General features: G+C 41.3%; 1 protein-coding gene across 5 annotated transcripts in view; it reads left to right on the top strand.

Annotated features, from left to right (window-relative positions):
* LOC131942148 (H(+)/Cl(-) exchange transporter 4) overlaps positions 1 to 27,301 on the top strand; it is a 97,298-nt gene that overhangs the window by 22,000 nt on the left and 47,997 nt on the right. The window contains exon 1 of one of the 5 annotated variants that reach the window (XM_059301880.1): positions 14,183 to 14,420. The exons of the other annotated variants lie outside the window; for them this stretch is intronic. Coding sequence (XP_059157863.1) covers positions 14,264 to 14,420 — 157 coding nt within the window. The 5' untranslated portion in view covers positions 14,183 to 14,263. Of the gene's footprint in view, positions 1 to 14,182; positions 14,421 to 27,301 lie in introns of those variants that run through there. 5 annotated transcript variants of the gene reach the window in all.

Genomic DNA, 27,301 nt, shown 5'->3' with positions numbered 1-27,301 from the left:
TCATTCACATATTCCAGTGCGGTGTATGAGCCAGTCATACTCTCCCTTTTTCCTAGGAACAAATCAAGAGGGAGTCGAGCCTCTCGTCCGAACAGCAACATGTATGGCGAAAAGCCGGTTGTGGCATGTGGTGTGCAGTTGTATAGATATACCAACTCTGGGAGAAAATCAGGCCAACGTTTTTTCTGTTCAGGTTCTAGCGTACGCAGCAAATCATGCATGCTGCGGTTGAACCGTTCACACTGTCCGTTTCCTTTCGGATTAAATGTGGTTGTTCTAGATTTGTTGATCCCGTAGTGGCTGCACAGTTGGTTAATTACTTCTGACTCGAAAGCCCTTCCTTGGTCAGAGTGTAATTGTCTTGGTATGCCATATTTGATGAACCAATGTTGTAATAAGACCTTTGCCACTGTTTTGGCGGTCTGATCTCGCGTGGGCACCGCCACCGTCCATTTGGTGAATACATCAGTCATTACCAACACATGTTCCGTCCCATCCGATGATTGCTCCAACGACGTAAAGTCCATAGCCACAATCTCTAGTGGTTTTGTCGCTAGTAGGTGTCCTGATGGCTGTCTCATTTTGACAACTGGCATTTTCGCATGCTGACACCTCACACAAGCCTCACAATGGCGTTTGACCTCCATTTCCATATTGGGCCAGTAACACCTCCGTCGTAATATTTTGTGGGTTCTGTCCTGACCCTGGTGTCCTGCCCTGTCATGTGCCAACCTTAGCACTTCTCCTCGTAATTGTCCCGGCACCACCACCTGGTGTATTGTGCCATCAATTTGGTCATGAATTCTCCGCATGAGAACACCATCCTTTATACTGAGACGGTTCCACTGACTCAGTATTTTCTTTGTTTCTCGACCAAATTGTTCTCTTTCCCTTCTTCCTGGGAATTTTTGTTCCTGGACGTGTTTCAATAGCGGTTGTAAGCCACTATCCGTTCTCTGGGCATCTCTTATCTTTTTGTGATTAAGGCAAATAAAATCACTACTGTCCATATGTTCGGGTTCCGTGGATATGTGCTCCACCCCGGTCTGCCCGTTTTGCATCACTTGTACCCCATGAGGGATATCTGTTGACGCTCTGACCTCACATATTCCTGTCAGTGTTTCTTCCTCATCACCCGGTGTCTCGTAAGGATTCCTTGATAAAGCGTCCGCATTGCCATTGGACCGCCCCGGGCGATGTTTTCTCTCTAGGTCAACGAGTGCCAATTTTGCTGCCCATCGCTGTTCGATGGATCCCAGCCTTGCTGTAATTTGAAGTTCTTTTTCAATATCTGATAATTTTTCTTCAAGTCTTGTTTGAGACTCTTTCATTCCTTCTAGTTTGCCAACACTGTTCTGTTGTCTAATATTTTTATTTACTTCTTCCGATAACAGACACTTTAAAGATGAACATTTCTCCTGTGCTTTTGATTTGCATGAACTTTTCCTATCCAGTTTCCTGGTTAGACTTTGAATTCCTTTATTAAGTCTACCAATTTTCTTCTTATCATCATTTTTCTCTACCAACAAATTGTTCACTTGACACTTTTCAACATTCAAGTTCATTTCACAGTTCATTTTTTCCTTTAGTTGTGTTTTACCTTTCTTTTTCTCCTTACTGTGTTTCTTTGTCATTTTGTTTACCAAGTCATTACCTCGCCGCTCTGTAGCCTTGACCTGCCTTACAGAGGGCGATCGTTTCACCGGACAGTACCGTGCCATATGTCCGGGTTGTGAACAAGACAAACAAATTGGTCGACCGTCTGCCGTCCATTGGAGTGATGGCTTGGCAGGACACGGCCGTCCAACCCGTCCCTGTTTTGTCCCGTTCTTTTCCTGATTCTCAGCTGTTGACCTGCTTTCCAACCTCTCCAAACGTTGGTCAACCTTCTCTAGGTGGGCCAACAGTTGAGCCATCATGGTCTCCATCGTGTCGGCCCCTGTGGGTGGGGATTGTCTCTGTTCAGGCACAGAGACTTTGTCCACCGAACAGTTCGATTGGTCCTCATCCTCGGACCTGCGGATCGCTGAGTTCCTGACCTGAAGGAAGGTCAACTGCTGGTCTCTGTGGACCTCCTCTTTCAACTCTCTCCTTAAGATCGGGGTTGCTAGCCCCTCGATGAAATGGTCCCTCAGTAGGCGTACATCAATGTCCGGTGATTTGCCCTTTACCAAATCAAAGGCCCTGTTCATCCTGTGTGAGTACTCCATCACACTCTCCGCCATTCTCTGCTTTAAGCCCACGAATCCCGATAGCAGTTGCACTCCCGACCGTCTCTCCCCAAAGGTCTCCATAATCAGATCCAGCACCTTATCTGGATCTGATTGGACGGTCCTATCGTGGCACTTAACCTCTGCCCTAACCGTTTCACCTATACTGCCCATCAGCAGTCTTAATCTTTCCTCTGGTGACATATGTCTCGAGGCCCAGGCCGCTTTGACCTCTTCACTGAACCTGTTGGTTAAAGTTGGATCTCCGTCCCCGTAAAATTTGTTAATATGGGACTCTCTGGGTAGGACCACTATATGGGTCTGCTTCTCGTCCAGAGTAGACATTTTCTTCCTTAAGTACTAAAAAAAAGAGTTCTTTCTTACCGTGTGTGTATGAAAAATTTTTCCTCGTTCCTCAATTTTCACAGTTCCTGAATGTCCGAATTCACACACACACTAAACACAGTTATGCACAAGGTTGACTATAGGTGCCTTAAACGGCAAGTCTAGTTGAATTCATCCTGATCGCAGCGCCAATTGTGACGAGCGAACATTTATCCTGCCGACAACGCCAATTGTAACGAGCCAACAGTTACCATGCTCGCAACGCCACATGTAATGAGACCTAATTGCCTGTAGTGCCACGTGTTAACGAGTTTAACCACTCATTCTAGACAACATTGACCACAGTATAGATACTCAAGATGCAGGTTCGCTATTGATCCTTTATTACATGAATCAAGAAATGCTTCATAATAACACAATAAATCAACAGGAATGCTTCTCAATAATAGTCTGAATCAACTGACCCCTAACAGTCCTTCACTAGGCTTTATATAACTGAATCCACATGTCTATAATCCTCCTTAACACAATACGGCTAACCCGTTCTATAACCGACTTGACATAGTCACACAGACTGACTGATCTAAGCGAGCGATGAAAGAGGTAAGAGCCTCGAAACGGGAAGAGAGAGCACGAGTCCTGCCGTGCCCTCCTATTTATCCCTTGTATCCGTACTCGTCTCCGTACTTGTATTCCTCCGTAATCGATACTTGTACTCGATCTCCGACCACCAGTTGCGTAGTTCAAACGTACAGACCGTAAAATAACATCTGCGTCCTATCCATCAAAGCCGACAGGCCGTCTGAATACCGTTTCCCAAAATAGCACGCGCCGGCTTTGAGGTTGTTATCAGCCCGACCCAATAAGCCACCTGTTATCGGTTGCATCAGACCAACACTGTGTCTCGGCTTCTCGTTCGTTATCATTTGTAACTGGTAGTTAGGCCTACCCCAGTTACATCCACCCCTGCTTTTTTTGTGTGTTTTAAACCACAAACAACGCCTGGCAGGTGCACTCCTCCAAAGTCAATCGCACAGTCGTAAAAAAAAAATCTATTGTTCTACTCACTGTCCACGACGTTCCATTCGTATACGATTGACAGTTCTACCTATTTCACATATCAACTGTGTCTACATCATCTTTCTGAGACACAAAACAGTTCTAGAATTCACATCCACCCTTTCCATTTGGTGCCTTCACCAGTTCACTTCTATAGCTCTTTGAACAGTCTGTTTTCATACCAGCGCGACCATGAAAGAATTGATGGTTGCTGACAAAAAATTTCGTATTCCTTCTGTTCCTTAAACTTCTCCGCGGACCACTTATCTGATGGTCTACTGTCTCTCTGCTTCTGGAGGGACCGGGATCCTCATTGTTGCCGGTATCCTCCCCTTGCGTATCGCTGTTGTTCTGTTGATGGTGATATGGTTCCGGAATGGGTATGTGAATTTCCGTTATAACTTCCGGTTCCCTAATTGTCTTGGGTTTGTCTGTGTGTAACTGCTCTTCTTGCCTATTCCAATATTTCTTTAATTGAGCAATATTCGCCCACCGATCCGGTTTGGCGTGATCGATGGGTCTTATCTTAAAGGGGCCACCTGCTACTTTAGGCATCTCCACGACTTGCCATATCTCCTGTCCCCAGAGATCGTGGATTTTGTTTCTGCCTAACGGGTGGCTACGCAGTAATACCCTGTCATTCAGTTTGAGTGGCGGGTCCTTCGTCTGTATCGGCGGTTCCCTTCGCCGAGCTTCATGTTCTAGTCTTTCCTGTACTACCCTGTACATTTCTCTAATTCTTCTCATATGTTCATTCACATATTCCAGTGCGGTGTATGAGCCAGTCATACTCTCCCTTTTTCCTAGGAACAAATCAAGAGGGAGTCGAGCCTCTCGTCCGAACAGCAACATGTATGGCGAAAAGCCGGTTGTGGCATGTGGTGTGCAGTTGTATAGATATACCAACTCTGGGAGAAAATCAGGCCAACGTTTTTTCTGTTCAGGTTCTAGCGTACGCAGCAAATCATGCATGCTGCGGTTGAACCGTTCACACTGTCCGTTTCCTTTCGGATTAAATGTGGTTGTTCTAGATTTGTTGATCCCGTAGTGGCTGCACAGTTGGTTAATTACTTCTGACTCGAAAGCCCTTCCTTGGTCAGAGTGTAATTGTCTTGGTATGCCATATTTGATGAACCAATGTTGTAATAAGACCTTTGCCACTGTTTTGGCGGTCTGATCTCGCGTGGGCACCGCCACCGTCCATTTGGTGAATACATCAGTCATTACCAACACATGTTCCGTCCCATCCGATGATTGCTCCAACGACGTAAAGTCCATAGCCACAATCTCTAGTGGTTTTGTCGCTAGTAGGTGTCCTGATGGCTGTCTCATTTTGACAACTGGCATTTTCGCATGCTGACACCTCACACAAGCCTCACAATGGCGTTTGACCTCCATTTCCATATTGGGCCAGTAACACCTCCGTCGTAATATTTTGTGGGTTCTGTCCTGACCCTGGTGTCCTGCCCTGTCATGTGCCAACCTTAGCACTTCTCCTCGTAATTGTCCCGGCACCACCACCTGGTGTATTGTGCCATCAATTTGGTCATGAATTCTCCGCATGAGAACACCATCCTTTATACTGAGACGGTTCCACTGACTCAGTATTTTCTTTGTTTCTCGACCAAATTGTTCTCTTTCCCTTCTTCCTGGGAATTTTTGTTCCTGGACGTGTTTCAATAGCGGTTGTAAGCCACTATCCGTTCTCTGGGCATCTCTTATCTTTTTGTGATTAAGGCAAATAAAATCACTACTGTCCATATGTTCGGGTTCCGTGGATATGTGCTCCACCCCGGTCTGCCCGTTTTGCATCACTTGTACCCCATGAGGGATATCTGTTGACGCTCTGACCTCACATATTCCTGTCAGTGTTTCTTCCTCATCACCCGGTGTCTCGTAAGGATTCCTTGATAAAGCGTCCGCATTGCCATTGGACCGCCCCGGGCGATGTTTTCTCTCTAGGTCAACGAGTGCCAATTTTGCTGCCCATCGCTGTTCGATGGATCCCAGCCTTGCTGTAATTTGAAGTTCTTTTTCAATATCTGATAATTTTTCTTCAAGTCTTGTTTGAGACTCTTTCATTCCTTCTAGTTTGCCAACACTGTTCTGTTGTCTAATATTTTTATTTACTTCTTCCGATAACAGACACTTTAAAGATGAACATTTCTCCTGTGCTTTTGATTTGCATGAACTTTTCCTATCCAGTTTCCTGGTTAGACTTTGAATTCCTTTATTAAGTCTACCAATTTTCTTCTTATCATCATTTTTCTCTACCAACAAATTGTTCACTTGACACTTTTCAACATTCAAGTTCATTTCACAGTTCATTTTTTCCTTTAGTTGTGTTTTACCTTTCTTTTTCTCCTTACTGTGTTTCTTTGTCATTTTGTTTACCAAGTCATTACCTCGCCGCTCTGTAGCCTTGACCTGCCTTACAGAGGGCGATCGTTTCACCGGACAGTACCGTGCCATATGTCCGGGTTGTGAACAAGACAAACAAATTGGTCGACCGTCTGCCGTCCATTGGAGTGATGGCTTGGCAGGACACGGCCGTCCAACCCGTCCCTGTTTTGTCCCGTTCTTTTCCTGATTCTCAGCTGTTGACCTGCTTTCCAACCTCTCCAAACGTTGGTCAACCTTCTCTAGGTGGGCCAACAGTTGAGCCATCATGGTCTCCATCGTGTCGGCCCCTGTGGGTGGGGATTGTCTCTGTTCAGGCACAGAGACTTTGTCCACCGAACAGTTCGATTGGTCCTCATCCTCGGACCTGCGGATCGCTGAGTTCCTGACCTGAAGGAAGGTCAACTGCTGGTCTCTGTGGACCTCCTCTTTCAACTCTCTCCTTAAGATCGGGGTTGCTAGCCCCTCGATGAAATGGTCCCTCAGTAGGCGTACATCAATGTCCGGTGATTTGCCCTTTACCAAATCAAAGGCCCTGTTCATCCTGTGTGAGTACTCCATCACACTCTCCGCCATTCTCTGCTTTAAGCCCACGAATCCCGATAGCAGTTGCACTCCCGACCGTCTCTCCCCAAAGGTCTCCATAATCAGATCCAGCACCTTATCTGGATCTGATTGGACGGTCCTATCGTGGCACTTAACCTCTGCCCTAACCGTTTCACCTATACTGCCCATCAGCAGTCTTAATCTTTCCTCTGGTGACATATGTCTCGAGGCCCAGGCCGCTTTGACCTCTTCACTGAACCTGTTGGTTAAAGTTGGATCTCCGTCCCCGTAAAATTTGTTAATATGGGACTCTCTGGGTAGGACCACTATATGGGTCTGCTTCTCGTCCAGAGTAGACATTTTCTTCCTTAAGTACTAAAAAAAAGAGTTCTTTCTTACCGTGTGTGTATGAAAAATTTTTCCTCGTTCCTCAATTTTCACAGTTCCTGAATGTCCGAATTCACACACACACTAAACACAGTTATGCACAAGGTTGACTATAGGTGCCTTAAACGGCAAGTCTAGTTGAATTCATCCTGATCGCAGCGCCAATTGTGACGAGCGAACATTTATCCTGCCGACAACGCCAATTGTAACGAGCCAACAGTTACCATGCTCGCAACGCCACATGTAATGAGACCTAATTGCCTGTAGTGCCACGTGTTAACGAGTTTAACCACTCATTCTAGACAACATTGACCACAGTATAGATACTCAAGATGCAGGTTCGCTATTGATCCTTTATTACATGAATCAAGAAATGCTTCATAATAACACAATAAATCAACAGGAATGCTTCTCAATAATAGTCTGAATCAACTGACCCCTAACAGTCCTTCACTAGGCTTTATATAACTGAATCCACATGTCTATAATCCTCCTTAACACAATACGGCTAACCCGTTCTATAACCGACTTGACATAGTCACACAGACTGACTGATCTAAGCGAGCGATGAAAGAGGTAAGAGCCTCGAAACGGGAAGAGAGAGCACGAGTCCTGCCGTGCCCTCCTATTTATCCCTTGTATCCGTACTCGTCTCCGTACTTGTATTCCTCCGTAATCGATACTTGTACTCGATCTCCGACCACCAGTTGCGTAGTTCAAACGTACAGACCGTAAAATAACATCTGCGTCCTATCCATCAAAGCCGACAGGCCGTCTGAATACCGTTTCCCAAAATAGCACGCGCCGGCTTTGAGGTTGTTATCAGCCCGACCCAATAAGCCACCTGTTATCGGTTGCATCAGACCAACACTGTGTCTCGGCTTCTCGTTCGTTATCATTTGTAACTGGTAGTTAGGCCTACCCCAGTTACATATATATATATATATATATATATATATATATAATATATATATAATATATATATATTATATATATATATATATATATATATATATATATATATATATATATATATATATATATATATATATATATATATATATGTATATATATATATATGAGTGTGTGGTGTGTGTGTGTACCTGTGTATGTTGTATTTCTTTGGCCAAATACAAGTAGTTGACAATGCGATGTGTTATGATTAAAGCCCGCAGTTATTCACAATGTATGTGAAATATAGGCTGTATCTGAAGTGTAAACTCATCGTCAACTCTGCTTCACCTATGCGAACATTAGTTCTGTTTTTGTTGTTTGTTCTTTTTTTTTTTTTAAACCTACTTAGCCCGCACCTAGGTGACAATTGTATTATCAATGAGCTCTGTTATCGGCTAATGCTCTCAATTATTCACAATGTATGTGACGCCGGTGTCGAGGCATTAAGTGTGCATGTAATCAATTTATCTTTATCTCATCCCTCCTGGCCAGATCGCCCTCTCCCCCTCCCCCAGCGCGCGTGTTCTCCCCGGGGGGTGTCGGGAAGCCAAACGAAGCCAATTATGAAGCACTAATCTCCGCTGGCAACTTTCTCACACTATTGTCGTCGTATCGACCCCCCCCCCCTTTCCATCGACCCCACCCCCTTCTCCTACTCTCTTGGGCTTGCCAGTTTTGGCTCTTCTTTTTGGGCTGCTGCTAAATCTGGCCACTTGCTTGGTCAACTAGGCAGAAAAGTGCCAGCCCTCGCAGACAGGGGTGGGGGGGGGGGGGGGGAGGGGGGGGGGAGGAGTGTAGTTGTGGTGGGGGTAGGAGTGAACCAGTCTATGACCTAAAGGAGCATCCTTTCTTTATGTAGACTACGAAAAACAGGCTCAACGTCAGGAATAATTCTAGTATACTCTGATCTGAGAGAGAGAGAGAGAGAAGGGGGGGGGGATCAGTAACATGTCGGAAGCTCTAACCTCTCACTGATAAATTAATACAAATAACGAATTACCAAAATATGGAGAATAAAAATAGCAGAAATCCAGAATGACGCCATGGTTTTTTTTCTCCTAAAATTAGCAGGGAGGACGTGTTAGACGCGCGTTTTATTGTCGTTCTTGTAGACACTGACATTTGATTGCAATCGCTAGTCTAGAAATGGGAACTGTATGCTTGGGTCCAGAGCGACAAATGAATGCCCATCTAGCCAAGTGTTAAAGTTTGGTTAGAATCCAGAGGTACAGGCTACTGCCCATCTAGTCAGACGTATGTGTACGTCATGTCGGTGGCTTTTACTAGATTTAAACTATACAGACAATGGTCTGTGATACCATGAGAGTCAGTTGACGCGGCAATTCAAAGGCAAAAATATTGTAAATTTAACGTGTTATAATGTCGCAAAACGAAATTTAATTTTAAGTAAAAAAAAGTTTTGTTTATTTCCCGTAAATGGCAGAAATTTTAAAAATTGTTCTGACCAAGAAGCTATTTTTAAAATTTGTTGTTTTAAAATCCCTACTAGTACTCAGAGTTTCTTCCAGGCATCTCTTCGGGGGGGCGAAGCCCCCCCCCGAAAATTTTTTACCGCCCCCCCGAACGAAATGAAATTTATATAATTTATATAGAAAATATATACTTTTAACAGTGTCCGCCCCCCCGAAGAAAGTTTACCGCCCCCCCGAAGATTTCCAGTGCCCCCCCGGAGAAAAAAGTCTGGAAGAAACACTGCTAGTACTAGATAGTTCGTGCTTAATGAATCATCCACAGTGTTCTGATTCTTCGGTTGAAGAAAATAAAAATTGATGTAGTGCTTATGTTTCTGCATAATTTAAATTATAATCGGCGGTGAGTTACGTTAACTAATTAGCAGGTAAAGTTTCTAAATCTCGTATTCGATTATCTCCCACGGGCATATCGCTGCCCCGATTCTCAAGAGGTAAACTGACAGCCTCTTATGTGTATTTAAGGGAGGGGGAGTGTGTGTGTGGGGGGGGGGGAGAGAAAATTATTTGGTAATCGATGAGCTTGCCAATCTGTATTCGGGTAGTTGATAGGAGGAAGTACGGAAGAGGAGAAAAAAAAATCTGCGGCGAGAGAGGGAGAGAGAGTGAGGGCGGAGGAGGGTCTGGTGATGGAGTGACCGCGCCAGGCTTGCCACACTGGCACTCTGAGATAAAGCGCTGGCTGGACTTGAAGGAAACACAGCCACTTCCTCTCGGGCTGAGTCGTCTCTCTTGTCGTCTGAAACGCCGGGAGTGTTCCGTGTGAGCCGGGTGTGTGTGTGTGTGTGCGTGTGTGCCGTGCGGCGTTCAGCTTTGATTTTTGCTGGAGGGTCGACCTTGCGGGCGAGTGATCAATGTATATTAGCATCTGTGGTCAGGGCGATATATATCAGGCGTATATGTAGGCAGAGAAAGTCTAGGCACGTGAAGGCGTTTCGGCAATAGTAGGCACTTGCAGGCGAGTCAGTATTTTAGGCATTCATTGGCGATTACGTTATATTAGAAATTCGTTGGTGATTACGTTATATTAGAAATTCGTTGGCGACTCCGTTATATTAGACATTCGTTTGCGACTAGGTTATATTAGACATTCGTCTGTGACTCCGTTATATTAGACATTCGTTGGCGACTACGTTATATTATACATTCTTTGGTGACTCCGTTCTATTAGAAGTTCGTTGGCAACTCCGTTAGATATTTGTTGGCGACTCCGTTATATTAGAAATTCGTTGGCAATTCAGTGATATACTAGGTTTTTGTAGTCTCATCGCCAATACTATATTTTAGATATATGAAGTTTGGTACATTTTTATTTGGAAGAACAATACTATGCTGTGTTGGCTAAGTCATTGAATCTCATAGTTAAAGTAGAACGTACGTTTTGGAAAGCAGTTGTGATAGGCTATTTTTATTCAGTGATTGGCTATTTTTAACCAGTAATAGACTATTTTGATCCATCTTTTAATATGAAAACTTCCAAGAACAATACGATATCATACTTGACCTTTGATATAAAAATACTTCGAATGAGGACGGGATGCGTGTTTTATTACTGACTTAAAATGAGTGCTGGTTTTGTTTTGTATGTTTATGTAGAGATGTGACGAACGAGAATTATCAACTTATTCTTTGTGTGTGTTACATCCTTAGATGTGATTAACTTTAGTTTTAAACTCTTTAGAGCTAAACTAGGCTATGGTAGGCCAATGGGTGTGAGGGTTTAGTTCAAACAGTCAACCTTGCTGGTAGCATTAGGAGTACATTGTTGATGTTGTTGTATCCTATGTTCGTGGATAGTTGATACCTTAGGATAACTGATAGTTGCTACCTTAGGATAACGGATAGTTGCTAACCGTTTGTTAAAGGATTATTGCTACGTTCACTTTACGGATATTATCTACCCAATGTTAACGGATTATCAACCTTATGTTAATGGATATTTGCTACATTCTGTTAATGGATATGTGCTAGCTGAAGTTAACAGATGATTGCCACATTATTGCTACCTTAGTGGGTATTTGCTACCCTACGCTAACGAATATTTGCTACCTTATGTTAAGGGTTAATTGCTACCTTTTGTGGCGGTATAGTGTATTCCAAGTTTATCTTTGTTTGTTATAGCAATATTTGGCCTTAGCAATAATATCTGTGATCAGTTTGTAATTTACAATCATTTTACGTTAGAATTGTGTAGATTCTGCTGAAAAGCTGAGACTCATCGTATGTGATTTGCGTCAGTTAATGTATTAAATATTATATAGATTTTCTCGCAAAATTTAATATTGTAAAACTTTTTTTTTATCTAACGTACATAATTTTTTTTTAACTAATCTGTGTTTTATAGATTTCTAAATAGGCATTCCAGTGTAAGATTTAAAAAAAAATAAGATTAAATTTTTTTTTTACGGCAATTTAGGATTGAAACCTTTTGTTAATTAAGTGCAGCCCGTTTAATTATTTTAAACCCAGATTTGTCGACGGGTTGATCCCTACAGCTCAGATTTAATTAAATTGAAAATCCGAAACTTTTATTTTTTTCCACACTATTTAACGTTAAAACTGGTGGTTGTTTCTATTTTGTCGCTAAGACGCTATTTGGCGAACTTTAAACACCGGGTCTTAAGTTTTGAAGTGGTGTACACATAACCACGGATAACTCAAGTTTTGGAATTGAATCATGGCGCCGCCTAGGAATGAGCTATGGCGTCGCCCGTATAATGTTAGTCCTAGTACCTCTTGGAGTAGGGGAGAGAAATCCTGCTACAATCGATACAAATATTACAATGATGCTGGTGGTTTTGATTTTTTTCCCGACCCTCCTATCCCCCCCTGTCCCCCCACCCTTCCGATTTCCTCCCACCCCCACCCTTCCGATCCCCAACCACCCCCATCCTCCGGCTGTTTGGCCGAATCTTGTTGCCTGGGATTATCGAATCGTAAGGAGGGCAGGTCTCTTCTAGCTCCGGGACGGGATGAAGTGGGGGGGGGGGGGTGGGGGGTGGGGGCGTGGTGTTTGTGTTGTACGTTGAGCAGCGTGTGATGAAGACGTTTGCTCCTGGTTTTTGCTTGACCTTGACCCTGCAGCTTTCATATCCCCCCCTCCCCCAAAGTTCGATTTAGTATTTTTCCGTCTTCTTTGTCACCAAGTACCAAATTATCCACAAGTCGCCCCCCCACCCTCCATTTCCCTACCCTAAACCGTCACTTTTTAAAAAAATCTTATATTTTGTAGTGATTAGTTATGCATGAATGGCGAGGGTTTGTTTGGAGTTTTCACGCGGGGACCGAGGAGCGCGAGCATGGTTCCCGAGGGAGCGTGTAAGAGGCAGCCGACGAGTGCTCACGCCGATTGCGTGCGTCTGCTCATAGGCTAGGGCGCTAAGTGAGGACGACGTGTGGGTGATTGGTGTCATGGTGTTTTATGGTGTCTTTTACAGTTGGTGTCTTTTTGGGAATTTAGTGTGTCTTAAGCGATTGAGGATTTTAAACTGTTCGATTATCATTAACGGTTCGTGGAATTGTGTTGTGTCTTAAACAATTAGTGTCATTTGTGTTTTGGGATTTTATTGAGCTTTAAACAAACCTTGCGTTATTTTACAGTCCCTAAATAGTCATTTGATATTTGGCTGTGTCATGAAAGTTTATCTCTGGAACTCGATATATCCTAACTTTTTTTCGATTGGTCAAGTATTTAATTGGAGTGTTCTTAAGCGGTGGATTATTGTGTCCATTACGATTTGTCCGATGATAATTAAGTGTGTATGTAATAGTCGATGAAGTGTTATTTTCGTGTGCCACTTCTAGTCAATTTCGGTGATAATCCAGTGTGTCACTTTTAGTCGATTCGGTGATATTTTTGTGCCACTTTTAGTCAATTTCGGTGATAATCCAGTGTGTCATTTTTAGTCGATTCGGTGATATTTTTGTGCCACTTTTGGTCAATTCGGTGAAATTTTTGTGTTACTTTATTCTATTCGGTGATATTTTAGTGTGTGCATAGCTGCTCATATAGCAATCTTTACTTACATTCTTAACTTTTTGTTCAGTAAATTAACTATAAATTGAGGCATTTTTAATTTTATTTTTGTGAATAGTTTTAAGTCCCCCTAGATTGAACTCGCTAGTTTGATGTTTTCACGTATTACTTTTACAAGCACGTATCACAATGATATTTTTTTTTACCCCCACCCCTCACCCATGTTAAAATCTTGATTATATATGTAAACCATACTCAAGGTATATTTTCATCGACGGTACTAGCGATCCGGCTAAACGGGTACGACTGAATGAAAAGTGATCCCACATTATTTTTTCTTTCGTTTATGTTTATGTTTAGTTAAACGGGAAATTCAAGAACTATAATTTCTATTTCTGTCGTCTCATGGAATATTCACGTGATTAAACACAACTCAAGCTAACGAAGACCGTGTGTCGAAACACCCCTCAATTCACTGACCATACCAGCCTGTGTTTTTGTATTCAGCCAGACAACAGCTCAGGAAAACTTTTATAATCAAAGTACTCTGAAGGATTGGAACTTTTCAAAAATATTTCTGGATTCTTTTGGATTAAAAAATAATCAAATTGTTGTTTGTGTGTTTATATTAGTGAATACTGGGTTTATTTAATTAATAATAAAATTCAAGCCAAAAAAATTTGCTTAAGAAACTTGATATTATTTAATTGTATTCGAATTTGAAAATCCTTTTTCTAAAAATATTGGATATTTTTAAAAAAAATAGTTAAATTTTGGAAAAAAAAATTGACAAAATAAAAAACTAAAACAAAAAACGGACCGAACATGTCAATGAAAACAAGCAGACGATCCTGAATTAAACCGACCAGGCAGCAGACGTCGCGCCCCGGCAGAGGATGGAGAGAACCCCGCTGGGCCGTATCGCTCAGATCTACAAGACGTTCACCAAGAACTACAAGGATTTAGACAAGGAGTCGGCCGCGGACGCCGAGATGACCGACGGCGCCCCCATTTACCACTCGGACCAGGAGCAGCTGGACAAGGACTGGGACTGTGAGTACTGTGCTGGTCACGTTATTTGTTTGACCTGTTAGTTTAATCCTCTCAGCGTGGCTGTTGTATCAATGTGTGTGTTGTACCAATGTCCTATAATGCCATAAAAAAGGGGTGGTAGGTTACTGGTAGTTAATGAAATAAAATAATGACTTGTTAATATCAATGATAATCCTATTACTAAACCAAAACCAAGTACTGCCATAGACATAACTTAATTTCTGACCATAACATTAAACATTATTACAATACTATTAACAACCTAACACGCCTATTTTCGGAAGAGTCTATTGTCGGACGTCGGCAATACTAATACCCCTCCGCGGGGTTATTGTTACCAACAATAGACTCTGCTAAAAATAGGTGTGTCAGGTTGCTATCAGGTTTAATTATGGTTTTGAAATTTTCAAATTAGGACTTGGGTTTGGGTCAAATATAGCTTTGGCATAAGCAAGCTATATTAGTGATAGGTTTAATGTCTGAACACAATGCGCATGTTTTGGCCACACAGACTTTGACCACAGGCGATTTGACCACAGATTGTTTGTCCTTAAATGGTCCAACAAGTAATTTGTCACAGCGGGCTTTGATCACTGGTGCTTTGCCCATACATTGTAAGGGTTAAATTAACTCGTGATAAAAAATTGAGTAATTATATTTTAAAGTGCGACACGGTGTAATATGATTATTCAACATGTACAAATACAAGTCACCTGACCGAAAGTACAATGTGCTGTTCAGACATATGGTCAAACAGATGTATAACATATGCGGGTTATCGAATATCTGTCATTTTGTTAACAATACAAGTTATTTCTCTTTGAATTTATTTTTGGCATGCTTTTTATCATCTATCTCAGCCATGTATTTTCAAGTAGATCTACATTATTTATGAAACTTTTTACATGTCACATTATTAGTGTTTAATTTATGTTTAATCAATCTAGTAGGTCGAGCATAAGTCTTTATTTGGATTAAATTACTTATATTGACTTTTACTTCTATTTGTTAGTTTCTAGTAAAGGCAAATCAACTTTTCATATAAATTCGTATTAGTGTTATCTTGAATTTACAATAAATAAAACTATGTTGACAAACCATCTATGGACACATCCCTTGTGATGGAACCCCCCGCTGTGGTCAATGCCCCTGTGGTCAATGCCCCTGTGATCAAAGCCCCTGTGGTCAAAGCCCCTGTGGTCACAAAGTCCCTGTGGACACAAAGTCCCTGTGGTCACAGCCCCTGTGGTCTCAAAGACCCTGTGTTCACAAAGACCCTGGTCACAAAGCCCCTGTTGTCAAAGCCTCTGTGGTCAAACCCCGTGTGGTCGAAGTACCTAAAGCAGCTGTAACCTTTCCCTCGCCATTCATTTTATGGACCTCGAATTTTGTATCTCTTGAGTTATAAATGCTGCTTTAGTCGGAACTTTTATATCGTCCCATTTGTCGACGTTGATACAGTATCGAACTTGAGAAAGATTTATAAAACTGTTTAAATGCCCAAACGAAGTAAAGATTTAACTGTCTTAAGTCGGCGAGTTCTGATATTTAATCAGTGGCGTTTTATTGTTAGAGGTAAAGAAACTGGCTTACTGTTTGGTTTATGCTAAGGCTTATACAAGAGTGGCGCTAGAAATGTGAAGAAGAGAGGTGATCTTAAGGAAGTTTATACTAGTTGTATTCGGTAGAGTGGTGGGTGAAAAATATCACTGATTGTTACATAATTCCATAACAAATACTAAACATCAAAACAGACATATCATAATTGCAGTCTAATATTGGGCGCTCTTTAAAAAAAAAAGAGCTCTTTTTTCAAATTCTCAAAATGATGTATTTTAAAAATAGCACTTCTAAAATAAACCTTATCGTGTTAAAGAAGAGATCCAATACGCTGAATGCGGCATATTCCAAGCGATTTAGTGAATGGAGTTATCGGACCTGAACCTAATTATTCCCCTTGATTCTTCCTGTTGTTTGATAAAGTATGGTTTGCCTCCCTTCTGCTATCTACCCTGATCTCTCGCACTGCATACGTGTAATGTTATGGAAATGAGAACAGTTCCCGAGACTCAAATCTCGTCCGGAACCACGCGTGACGTCAGCATTCCGTGGACAGACGATGTCGGTATGATGATGGCTGCAGGAATTCGTAATAGGGCTGAATTTCGGTTTGATGGGCGACATTTTCTTTTCTTACTTGATACACAATGAAAACAAAACTGGAGGGAAGAAGGGGATTCTTGTGTACAATATTGTTGTCGTTTTTATTTTATGAAAAGAAATAAAGTAAATTAAATTTTTAATTTCCAAATAAGTATTCTTTTACAAGAAACATAGTTAAAGATGTATTTTATTTACACTATTTTAAATAAAATTATGCCCACGCATTTGGGATTGTGAGTGAAACGGCGTGGTCGAACGGTAGAGCGTTTGGCTGCTAGCCCGAAGGTCTCCAGTTCCGATCTCGGTATGGAAATATGACTGTACAACGTCCCTGAGTCCACCAGTCTCTGACTGGTGCTTGATTTAGTTGGGAAAGTAAATGAGACCAGGCCTAGTGCTGACCACACCATCCCTTAATATGCCGAGGTCAAGGAACACATGAATCCATTTCATCTGCCCAATGTAGAGACCCTATGGGACTGTGTGGTCGGCTGGTGTGGTGCTCGAAAAGTAACTTAAATGTATATGAACGTAGTAGCGGTTTAAAAGGGGGGGGGGGGGGGAGACTGAGAGGACTGCAGTCAGGGGCTCCCGTTTTTCAGAGGCCCTCACATTTACTGCTTAATTGTTGGTTTTCACTAAAACCTTCAATTATTTTACAATATATATATATATATATATATATATATATATATATATATATATATATATATATATATATATGTATATATGTATATATATATATGTATATATATATATGTATATATATATATATGTATATATATATATATGTATATATATATGTATATATATATATATATGTATATATATATATGTATATATATATATATGTATATATATATATGTATATATATATATATATATATATATGTATATATATATATATGTATATATATATATATATGTATATATATATATATGTATATATATATATATAATCATGTATATATATATATATATATATATAATCATGTATATAACTTGGGGCCATGGTATACTAATTTTGAGCACTGGTCACAAGAACAATTTTGATAAAATACAAAAATATGGGATGGCATAGGACAAATCCAAGTGGAGCAAAACATTCGGAATAGGGGACATGGATAGGTCAGAAAAACCGACTAGTTTTACCAGACAAGGTATAGAAATGGAATCAACATGGAGCAAGAAAAAAAGAGAGACATAAAAACAACGGGCGTAGAGAAATTGAAAAAGACTAAAATTTTGGGAAAAACATGCAAAATATGTGATTTAAAAAAAATAGCCCAAGTCAGAAAAACATGGAATAATGATGTAATTAGGATTTGTTCCACTGTGAGGAAAGCGAACAAGAAGATGTTTGAGATTATGATAATTCTAAGCATTGAAAAGGTTAAAGCATAAAATATATGAATAGTAGCCTACATTGTAAAATACGTGCATACTTTATAATAGGTTTAAAACTCGTACCCGTATCTTTAATATTTTAAACGGACAAGTTCACAGAATTGTGTTACATTAGCATTATGTTGCATAAATGATGATCCAATGTTTGTTATGGGGTGGAGGTGGGGGTATTGCGAGATTTGATAGCCGTGTTGCAGATGCGATTGTCATGTATGAACGCGCCATCTTGTCGTGAGCACATGTCAGGGCCTTCAATCAACTCCCGTTACGTCATTTCTGCTGGCGCACGTGGGCTGGGCTCGTATCGGGAGCAGACGAGAAGTTAACGGCTGGGGGGGGGGGGGGGATACGGCTGGGGGAAATTTGGTAGAATATTCGTCGTTGTCTAGGCAATGTCTCTAAGGCACTGTCTAGATTTTTTTTTCAATCCATGGCCTAGCATTTCTTGCGATAAATCCTCGTGGAGATATTTACTTTACTGTGGATACTAATTTTAGAAATATATTCCGCTCTTAGCATATTTAAATATTTTGTATATGATAGGAACTTGGACATTTTCAAGCTACTTTGATATAAAAAAATGAAGCTGGGTTAGAGTGCATGTGTAGTTATATAAAGCTACAAAGATAAAAAAAATCCTTGAAAACGCACTCTTGTGAATTTTCTGAAAAAGAAAAGCTGTTAAAAACCATACAAAAGAAGCTGAGTTATCGGCCCTTAAAGTTTTGTAAAGCTTAGAAAGTAGGAGAAAACAGCACGAAATGATCTGGGGAATTGAGCTAAACGCAGGCGGAGAGGACCAATTTAATCTTCGCCTATCGACCGCAGATATCGGTAATTGGTAATTAGCCGTGAACTGATTGATTTGCCCAATGATTGTTTTCTCTCTCTCCAGTTTCGATGGTATTGATTTGTCCTGTTGGGACAGGGTTTCCTGATAGGACGTGGGGGGGGGGGGAGGAGGATTTCCTAATGGGAAGTGGGGAGGGGGTGGTTAAATAGGGGGTGGGCAGGGTTTCCTTACAGGAAGTGTGGGAGGGGAGTATTTCCTAATGGGACGTGGGATGGGGGGGGGGGGGGGCTGAAGAACAGGGGGTAAAGGGTTTCCCGCTGAGACGTGCTTTTGGGTAGGGGAGGTGGGCAGGGTTTACTAGCAGGACGTGTTGCTTGGGGGGGGGGACTTCTAAGGGACACAAGAAGTGGGGGAAAGGATTTGAATGAGGGGGTGGGGGGAGATTTCCTTATGCGACACCAAGAGTGGGGGCAGATTTTCTAATGGGACCACCTCTTTTTCCACGCCCCACACTCCACGTCCTATTAGAAAACCTTACCTCTTTTCCCAACCTACTACATCTATAGGAGCAACATACACATCACTAACTAGTGTCCCACTCTGGTAACGTGTACATTCCCTAAGCATTTGTGTCACGTTTAGCAAGTATTCTGTATCGTCACACTTTGTTTACGTTACAGTTGGGTCACCCCTTTGTCACCAGTCGCATGCGTTAAGGTCACCACGAATACAACTTAAAAACCCCATTAAAAAAACTTTTCAGTGACAATGCCAGCCACGCACCGTATTTTGACAACTCGACTTGCCATCGAAAACGTCAAGTACTCGGGTTGAAAAAATATTGACAAGTATCGAACCCTTAATGAACTTCCGTTGCCTAATTTCATCAAAGGCTAAAGTTTCTGTCCAATGGAAACGTTTGATCTCATAAATCAATTATCGTTGCCTGTCCATTGATTAGGAGAGGGGGGGGGGGAAGGAGATAACCCTATGGAGATGGCCCTACACTTGTAAGATAATCTTGTCTCGCTAAGTTCAAACGGAGAAATATTTTTGTTACATTCCCAATTATAGCACACACACATACACGTGTATATCTATATAAGAGTATATATATATATATATATATATATATATATATATATATATATATATATATATATATATATATATATATATATATATAAAATCTGATCTAATACCTCTTTTATAAACCACGGTTAACAATATACAATAACATCTTGAAAAATTTTCATATCAGGGCTTCAAAATTTATTATTTAAAAGCATTGACCCTGATTTAAAGTACTCAGCATTAAGATCCTATTTCATTCACATTTATTTTCGACTTACTCTTACGTACTCAGCTTAATACAATCTTGTAAACATTTCTATTCCACCAAAGTTCTATAATCGTAAACATGGTCAGTGTTAAAATTATTTTTATCCGTGCACCCTTGTATTGAAACCTAACCTCAAATCCTCACTCCTGTACCCATCTACGCCTTCAACCCGACGTACACGTGGGAGGGGAGGCGAGTCTGAACAGTTTGTGACGCTCCAAATTGCAAGAATTGCCCTCTTTATGGGCTTGACTGGCCTCCCCTTCCAAGCCTAATGAAAACCTGTAGCTCCCCTGCCTGTCATCCCAGTTGCGTCCCTTGCCGGTTCGATATTAGATCGATGTGTATTTTGTTCCTACAAATCATGTTTATAGCTTTAAAGTAGAAGAGGGAGAAAATGGCGCCTAGGGGCTTGATTTTTTTTTCTTCGTGAAGACGGGGAAGGGTTGAAAGATTAAAGATTTCTAAAGATTGCGAAGAAAGCAGCTTTTTTTTTTCGGTTTGGGGGCTTGGTGTTATTGTTTTTAATTTCTCATTTAAAAAAAAAAAAAATAAAAAAAAAATAAAACAGGACGCATTGACATAAAGTTGTCTTGGGATAAAGAATAATTATCTTACTTTTCTTCTGTTATTTGATGACTTAATATGATTGGCCTGTAGAGCTGGATAGTTCTCTACGTTAGCACACAGTATGTTTGACATAAACTTCAATCCGCCTAAGATTAAGAGATTGGGTTAGTGGTATGATACATCCTAGAATTTGAATTCGTGTACAGAAACATAATTTGCAAGATTCTTAATGCCTCTTGCTCCAGTTGACCCTATACTAAATGGCATGTATTCCAGATGGCCCATGTTTCGAACAACTCATGTTCCGTGTGGCTATATTCCTCGTGGCCCATGTTCTAGATGCCCATTGGTTCACCTAGCCCATGTTTCATATGGCTTTAGTTCCAGATGGCCCTTATACTAGATGACCCATGTTGTAGATGGCCCAAGTCCCAGATGGCTATTGGCTCAATTAACTATTCAAGATGGCCCTTATACTAGATGACCCATGTTCCAGATTTTTCCATGCACGTTACTGCTGGCCATGTTCCTGATGTTCCTGATGTCCCATCTTCGTGATGTTCCATTTTCCAGATGCGCCATGTTATCAGAAGAACCTGTTGCTAATCTAATACCGCACGTGCCCCTGTGTTTGTTGATGTGGTGATCATCCCCGTGTTGCGGCAAAGTCTGAGCCTCAGAATATCAGTTCGCCCTTCATCTTATACAATGTTGATTAGTTGTATAGTTCTTATTGTAGAAACCACACACATACTTAACGAGCACATTTCTCCAACACACCTCGCTAAATATACAGATAACATTCCACTTACGTCATTTCATATCCCACTTTCACATAAAAAGAATATCAACCATCTGGTTTTATTTACATACTCAAGCTCCCCCCCCTCCACACACATTTCTCGTGACGCCCTCCCCCCTCTTCCCCCCCCCCCCCCACCAACCTGCGTGTCACACACCAAGTCTTTGATAGAGTTACCGCCCCTGCCCGAATCGATCCCCTATCGTCCATCAGTTCCAGCCCATTTTGCTCCGGTGCTATTTTACCCCTCCTGTGATTTGGAGGTGGGGGTGGTGGGAGGGGGGTGGGGGTAATTGAACGGTCCACCTTGGCCCTTCCTGTCGGTGCACGAGTTATAGGAATCGATACTGTATTTCGTGTTGTGTTATCATAAAAAACCTGAACAAGAGACGAAAAGAAACAAACAGCAACAATTGGGAATATAGAAATGTAGACGACACCAAAGAATAGAATGTGATTTCTTTAAAATATTTAACTATAAACCTTTTTTTTAAGATCAAGATCTTGTTTCTATTCAAAACAAACCAAAATTTTCTGGAAAAAAAATAATAGTATTCTAGACGTATTCTAGATAATTCTGATTTTTTCGAATAATGCTGTATCTCTATTGGTGGATACCATTTCAAGTCTTGTATTTCAAAGAATCCCACCTCTCCTCAAATATTTTAAATAACTTGCACAAGCCTAGTTTAAAAAGCACCAATCTCACTCTTTCTTTATCTCAAACAGCGTTATTATTTGATCCACTTCTCCGTCGTCCGCTTAGTTCATACAGTTTTAAACACGCAACATGAACCACTGAAACCATCATCATCTTCTCCGTATAGTGCCCAGGTCACATGGTACCACCACCGATTGTTCTTTCCTCTTCTTTCAGGTTCTGCCAGTTCCACCACGATAGTCCTGCTTTTCTACTGTGTGTAGCCATGTCTCTCTTGGCCTTCCCTTTTCTCGTTTTCCATACGGCGTCAAATTCAGAGCCATACCAGTGATTTTATCAAGGCCGACAACTAATCTTTATCTTTTAAGGTCTCCTAACCAGATATCCAGTTGTTTTGTTTTGTTCGTGTATATGAATTAGGTCGGTGTCGATAGTACATAATCACTTTTGGTCCCGATGCCATATGTCATTATTGAGTCTATTCAGCTCTAGTTAGTACCTGGCACTAGTCAAGGAAAGACTGCTTGTTAAAGTGCTGGCCACACAAAACGTTTAGGTCGAATTAAGATCTGCTTTACCTCTTTAATTTTATTTGGTCGTCAGGTCTTATTCTAAATGTGTACCTGCCTTTTGTATGTAATAAGGAATATAATGTTGCAGACTTAATAAGTATATAGCGTTATTAAAATGTAGGCGAAAACGACATTTTTAATCAAACTTGCGACTAATCAACATATCTACCCAGGCAGTGGCGTAGCCAGGAATTGGTCATGGGAGGGGTTCAAATATTGTTCCATATGTATCAAATCATATATATATATATATATATATATATATATATATATATATATATATATATATATATATATATATATATATAGGGGTGTATACATGGGATGGGTTATAACCCCCCTTGCCTACACCGCTAAACCCAGGCCAGCTGAAGTTCGTCAGCTGGGGACAGCAACCCATCTAGGAGAGAAAACTCCGACATCAAACAACTGATGCCTTGTATATTGCTCTTGTTTGACTTGAAGTATACCAGAAAGAAAGCAGACTGAAGTCGGAATCAACAGTCCATAATTGACGCTTAACATACTGACACGCAATACTTTAATATGTTGGAAGAAATCACATCTAATAATACAATTAAGAGCGAAGAAGAAGAGATCTATCAAAGACTTCCGTGTTAATTGGATTTGTATCTCGCCTGCAAGTTTTTGGGGGAAAAAACATCTTCAGATCTCGTGCCCTGTAGCTTATTCGTCTCATTCTCGTCCATATTCCAAGTCTTATCTTTGTCAAATGTTCTACGTTTGATTATTGAGTGGTTCGTGCCATCTTCTCCACTCGCCGTCAGCTACCCCACCCCAGTTGGAGCTGTTGAATGGGGATATTGTGTTGCTCGCTTAGATCAAATGGAGGATTCTGGAGGGGGTGGCGAGTGGTTCGTCAGGCTTGTGGTGGGTTCTTCTGTGGTAGATCTATGTGGAGGGAAGGTTTACATCTAGATCTTTGGTTGGAGGGGTGGTTGATGTCTAGATCTTTCTATGCAGGGGTGGTTGATAACTAGATCTTTCTAAGAAGGGGTGGTTGATATTTAGATCTTTCTGTGGAGGGGTGGTTGATAACTAGATCTTTCCAAGAAGGGGTGGTTGATATTTAGATCTTTCCGTGGAGGGGTGGTTGATAACTAGATCTTTCTAAGAAGGGGTGGTTGATATTTAGATCTTTCCGTGGAGGGGTGGTTGATAACTAGATCTTTCTAAGAAGGGGTGGTTGATATTTAGATCTTTCCGTGGGGAGGGAGGCTGATAACTAGATCTTTCTAAGAAGGGGTGGTTGATATTTAGATCTTTCCGTGGAGGGGTGGTTGATAACTAGATCTTTCTAAGAAGGGGTGGTTGATATTTAGATCTTTCCGTGGGGAGGGAGGCTGATACCTAGATCTTTCTGTAATGAGAGGCTGATATTTAGATCGTCCTGTGGAGAGTGAGGCAAATTTGGTCTCTCTAAACATTTCAGTTCACGTGGAAACTGCTTAGATCTCTTTACACTTGTGAGATGAGACTCTATTGTTTTTCTTTTGGATTGTATTAAATCATCTCATTTTTACCTATGAGATCCCTAACTCCTTTCCTAAAAATGTTTAAAATATTATAGAAGGCTAATTTCTCCTTAATGGGAAGACTGCCGTATTCTCCTTCAGTTGAAGACTATACCATCTTCTCTTAAAGGTAGCGGTCACATTCTCTCATACCAGATAGGAGGTCACTTCTCCAGGTCGAAGGGAGATCAATCTTTCTCCCTCTGAGTCCACGCCATCTTTCCTTCCTGCCTCACTACTTTCCCAGCTGTTTATGCGATGTATTTTGCTACTGGGCAACGCCATGTTTGAATTAGATTCTAGAACACACACACACGCGCACACACACACACACACGCACGCACACACACATACATACATACAAACGTGCCACTGTTGACACACTGATTGACTCCGCCCTCGACACGTGAATTCCCCACCCCCCCCCACCTCAATCTATTCCTCACCCCATACCCACCCCATTTTATTTTTTTATCCCCTATGCCGCAATTCAAATGTTCTCCAGTATGTGAGGTCTGACTGACACTGTGGTCTTCTGTGAATGGGTTTTTTTTTATCTTGTATTTTTGTTAGTTGCTGGTCTTCTGGTAGATCTCTGTACCAGTTTAGTTAAGTGTCAAATCTGTTGTATTATTGATTAAACTTCAAAATTCAAAATTCAAATCAAACAAGACTTGAGGGGTAAATCAATAAAGTGGTGTAGAGAATAATCAACCATGGCTAAAGGGGAACATTTAAAAACAAAAGTCTGGAGTGGAGGGGGGGGGGGCAGCTAAATGGCAATCAACCAAAGGCATATAATAAAACAATCATCGTAAGGAGGAGCAATAAATAAAAGCCCGATTGGGGCAATCAAGACGGCCTTAAAGTGAGCAATCAAAGATTCGTTGGTAGAAACAGCATCAGTAGACCCATCTCTAGTAAATGTTTGCGTGTCGCCCCATTAAGATACAATCCCCGGACAAGTGCCTTTCAGGCATACTGCCACCCCCCCTCCCAGCGAGAACTCATCTTCCATGAAGTCTGGAAGAGGCATCAAGCTGGTGGTTATGGAGGAGGGAGAGGGCAATCAGACTAGACTTCGGCGGAAGCAATCACCCACAGGCGACGATATTTGTAAAACTAAGAACATTTAAAAAAAAAATATACAATTTTTTTTTAAATTAAAAAAAAAACATTTCATGTAATCTTTAATTGAAAGTTTCAATCTCGACATTTTTAACTTACGTCTGTTTTAAATGTGAGATGAGTATAATGTAATGACCTGATGTCGTTGGAAAAAAAATTATTGAACATGAAGCACGGCGAAGAGAACCGCTGGTACAGACAAAAGACCCACCAATCACACCAAACCGGACCGTTGGGTGAATATTACTCAATTAAAGAAATATTGGCATAGTCAAGAAGAGCATTTACACACAAAGAAAACTGACGGTGTCGTTATTTAACCTAGTGCAGTGGTTCCCAACCTTTTTCGAGTGGCGACCCCCTTTTATAAAAAGTAAGTGACCCGCGACCCCCATAGAATTAAAAATCCGAAATTAGTATGGAAATCAATAAGCACTAAAATAAGATTTTCTAGTAGACTTTCAATATGAACTACTCTTGATAACTATTTTAATAGCATGAGTAAAATTGCATACTATTCACTAAACCTTCGTGGTTAAGTTTTTAATTTTTAAAATTTTTTGTTAACGCCAACCTATCTATAATAATAGTTTCGCTGTCTGTCTATCTATCTATCTATCTATCTATCTATCTATCTATCTATCTATCTGTCTGACAAGAACGCTCTAGAGAAAAGACAAGCAATTTAAAAACATGCATAGTAATTCGAAAAACGAAGTATGACGTCGACACATTTAGCATAGAGTAGAAAATAATCTCAAACCCAGAGAGTGCTCACAGTTATATGACGTCATTGATTTTCGCGTTAACATTGAATAAAAAGGAAATGTTGTCTAATCTAAATGGTTTGCGTGAAGAGTTTCTTGCATACAGTTCTTCGTGTAGGGGCGAAGCTCCACCCCCCGCGTAAGAACGTCTAAGCCCCCCCCCCCCTCCCCAACTCAAAAGAAATTTCTTCATCGATACTCTATAATAAAATTACCGCCTAATTAATGTGTCTAATCTAAAAAGTGGTTTTCTTGCAATTTCTTTAATGCAATTCTTCGGGTAGTGGCTAAGCGCGACACCAGTGTTTCTTTCAGACTTTTTCCTCCCCGGAGAGGGGTGGGGGTAATTGAAATTTTCGGGGGCGGGGTTAGAATTTTCGGGGAGGGGGGGCGGACACTGGAAAAAGTATATAATTATATTTCGTTGAATGGGACGGTAGACATGTTTTTTTGGGAGTGGGGGGGGGGGGGGGGGGGTGGGGGAGTGGGGGGGGGGAGTGGGGGGGGGGTGGGGGAGGTGTGAGTGGGGGGGGGGGCGGTGGTTTCCTCATCGATACTCTATAGTAAAATTACCGCCTAATTTATGTGTCTAATCTAAAAAGTGGTTTTCTCGCAATTTCTTTAATGCAATTCTTCGCGTAGTGGCTAAGCGCGACACCAGTGTTTCTTTCAGACTTTTTCCTCCCCAGAGAGCGGTGGGGGGTACTTGAAATTTTCGGGGGCGGGGGTAAAATTTTCGGGGAGGGGGCGGCACTGGAAAAAGTATATAATTATATTTCGTTGAATGGGACGGTAGACATGTTTTTTTTTGGGGTGGGGGTGGGGTGGGGTGGGGTGGGGGTGGGGGGGGGGGGTGGGGGGTGGTGTGTGGGGTGGGTGTGGGGTGCGGGGGTGGGGGTGGGGGTGGGGGGTGGTGTGTGTGTGTGGGGGGGTGGGTTGGTTTTAGTTTAGAGAAAAGAGACAGCACTATCAACCTATCGCCCGGTGTATCCTTCCTCAACGGGCCATTTTTCTCGTCTATAATAATAGTTTCGCTGTCTGTCTATCTATCTATCTATCTATCTATCTATCTATCTGTCTGACAAGAACGCTCTAGAGAAAACACAAGGAAAATAAAAACATGCATAGTAATTCGAAAAAC

The sequence above is a fragment of the Physella acuta genome, unplaced genomic scaffold (genome assembly GCF_028476545.2).
Source record: "Physella acuta isolate Inbredline_101_S28 unplaced genomic scaffold, ASM2847654v3 ptg000390l, whole genome shotgun sequence".
In the NCBI taxonomy this organism is placed as follows: Eukaryota; Metazoa; Mollusca; class Gastropoda; family Physidae; genus Physella; species Physella acuta.
This window is presented reverse-complemented; position numbering and strand designations above follow the sequence as displayed.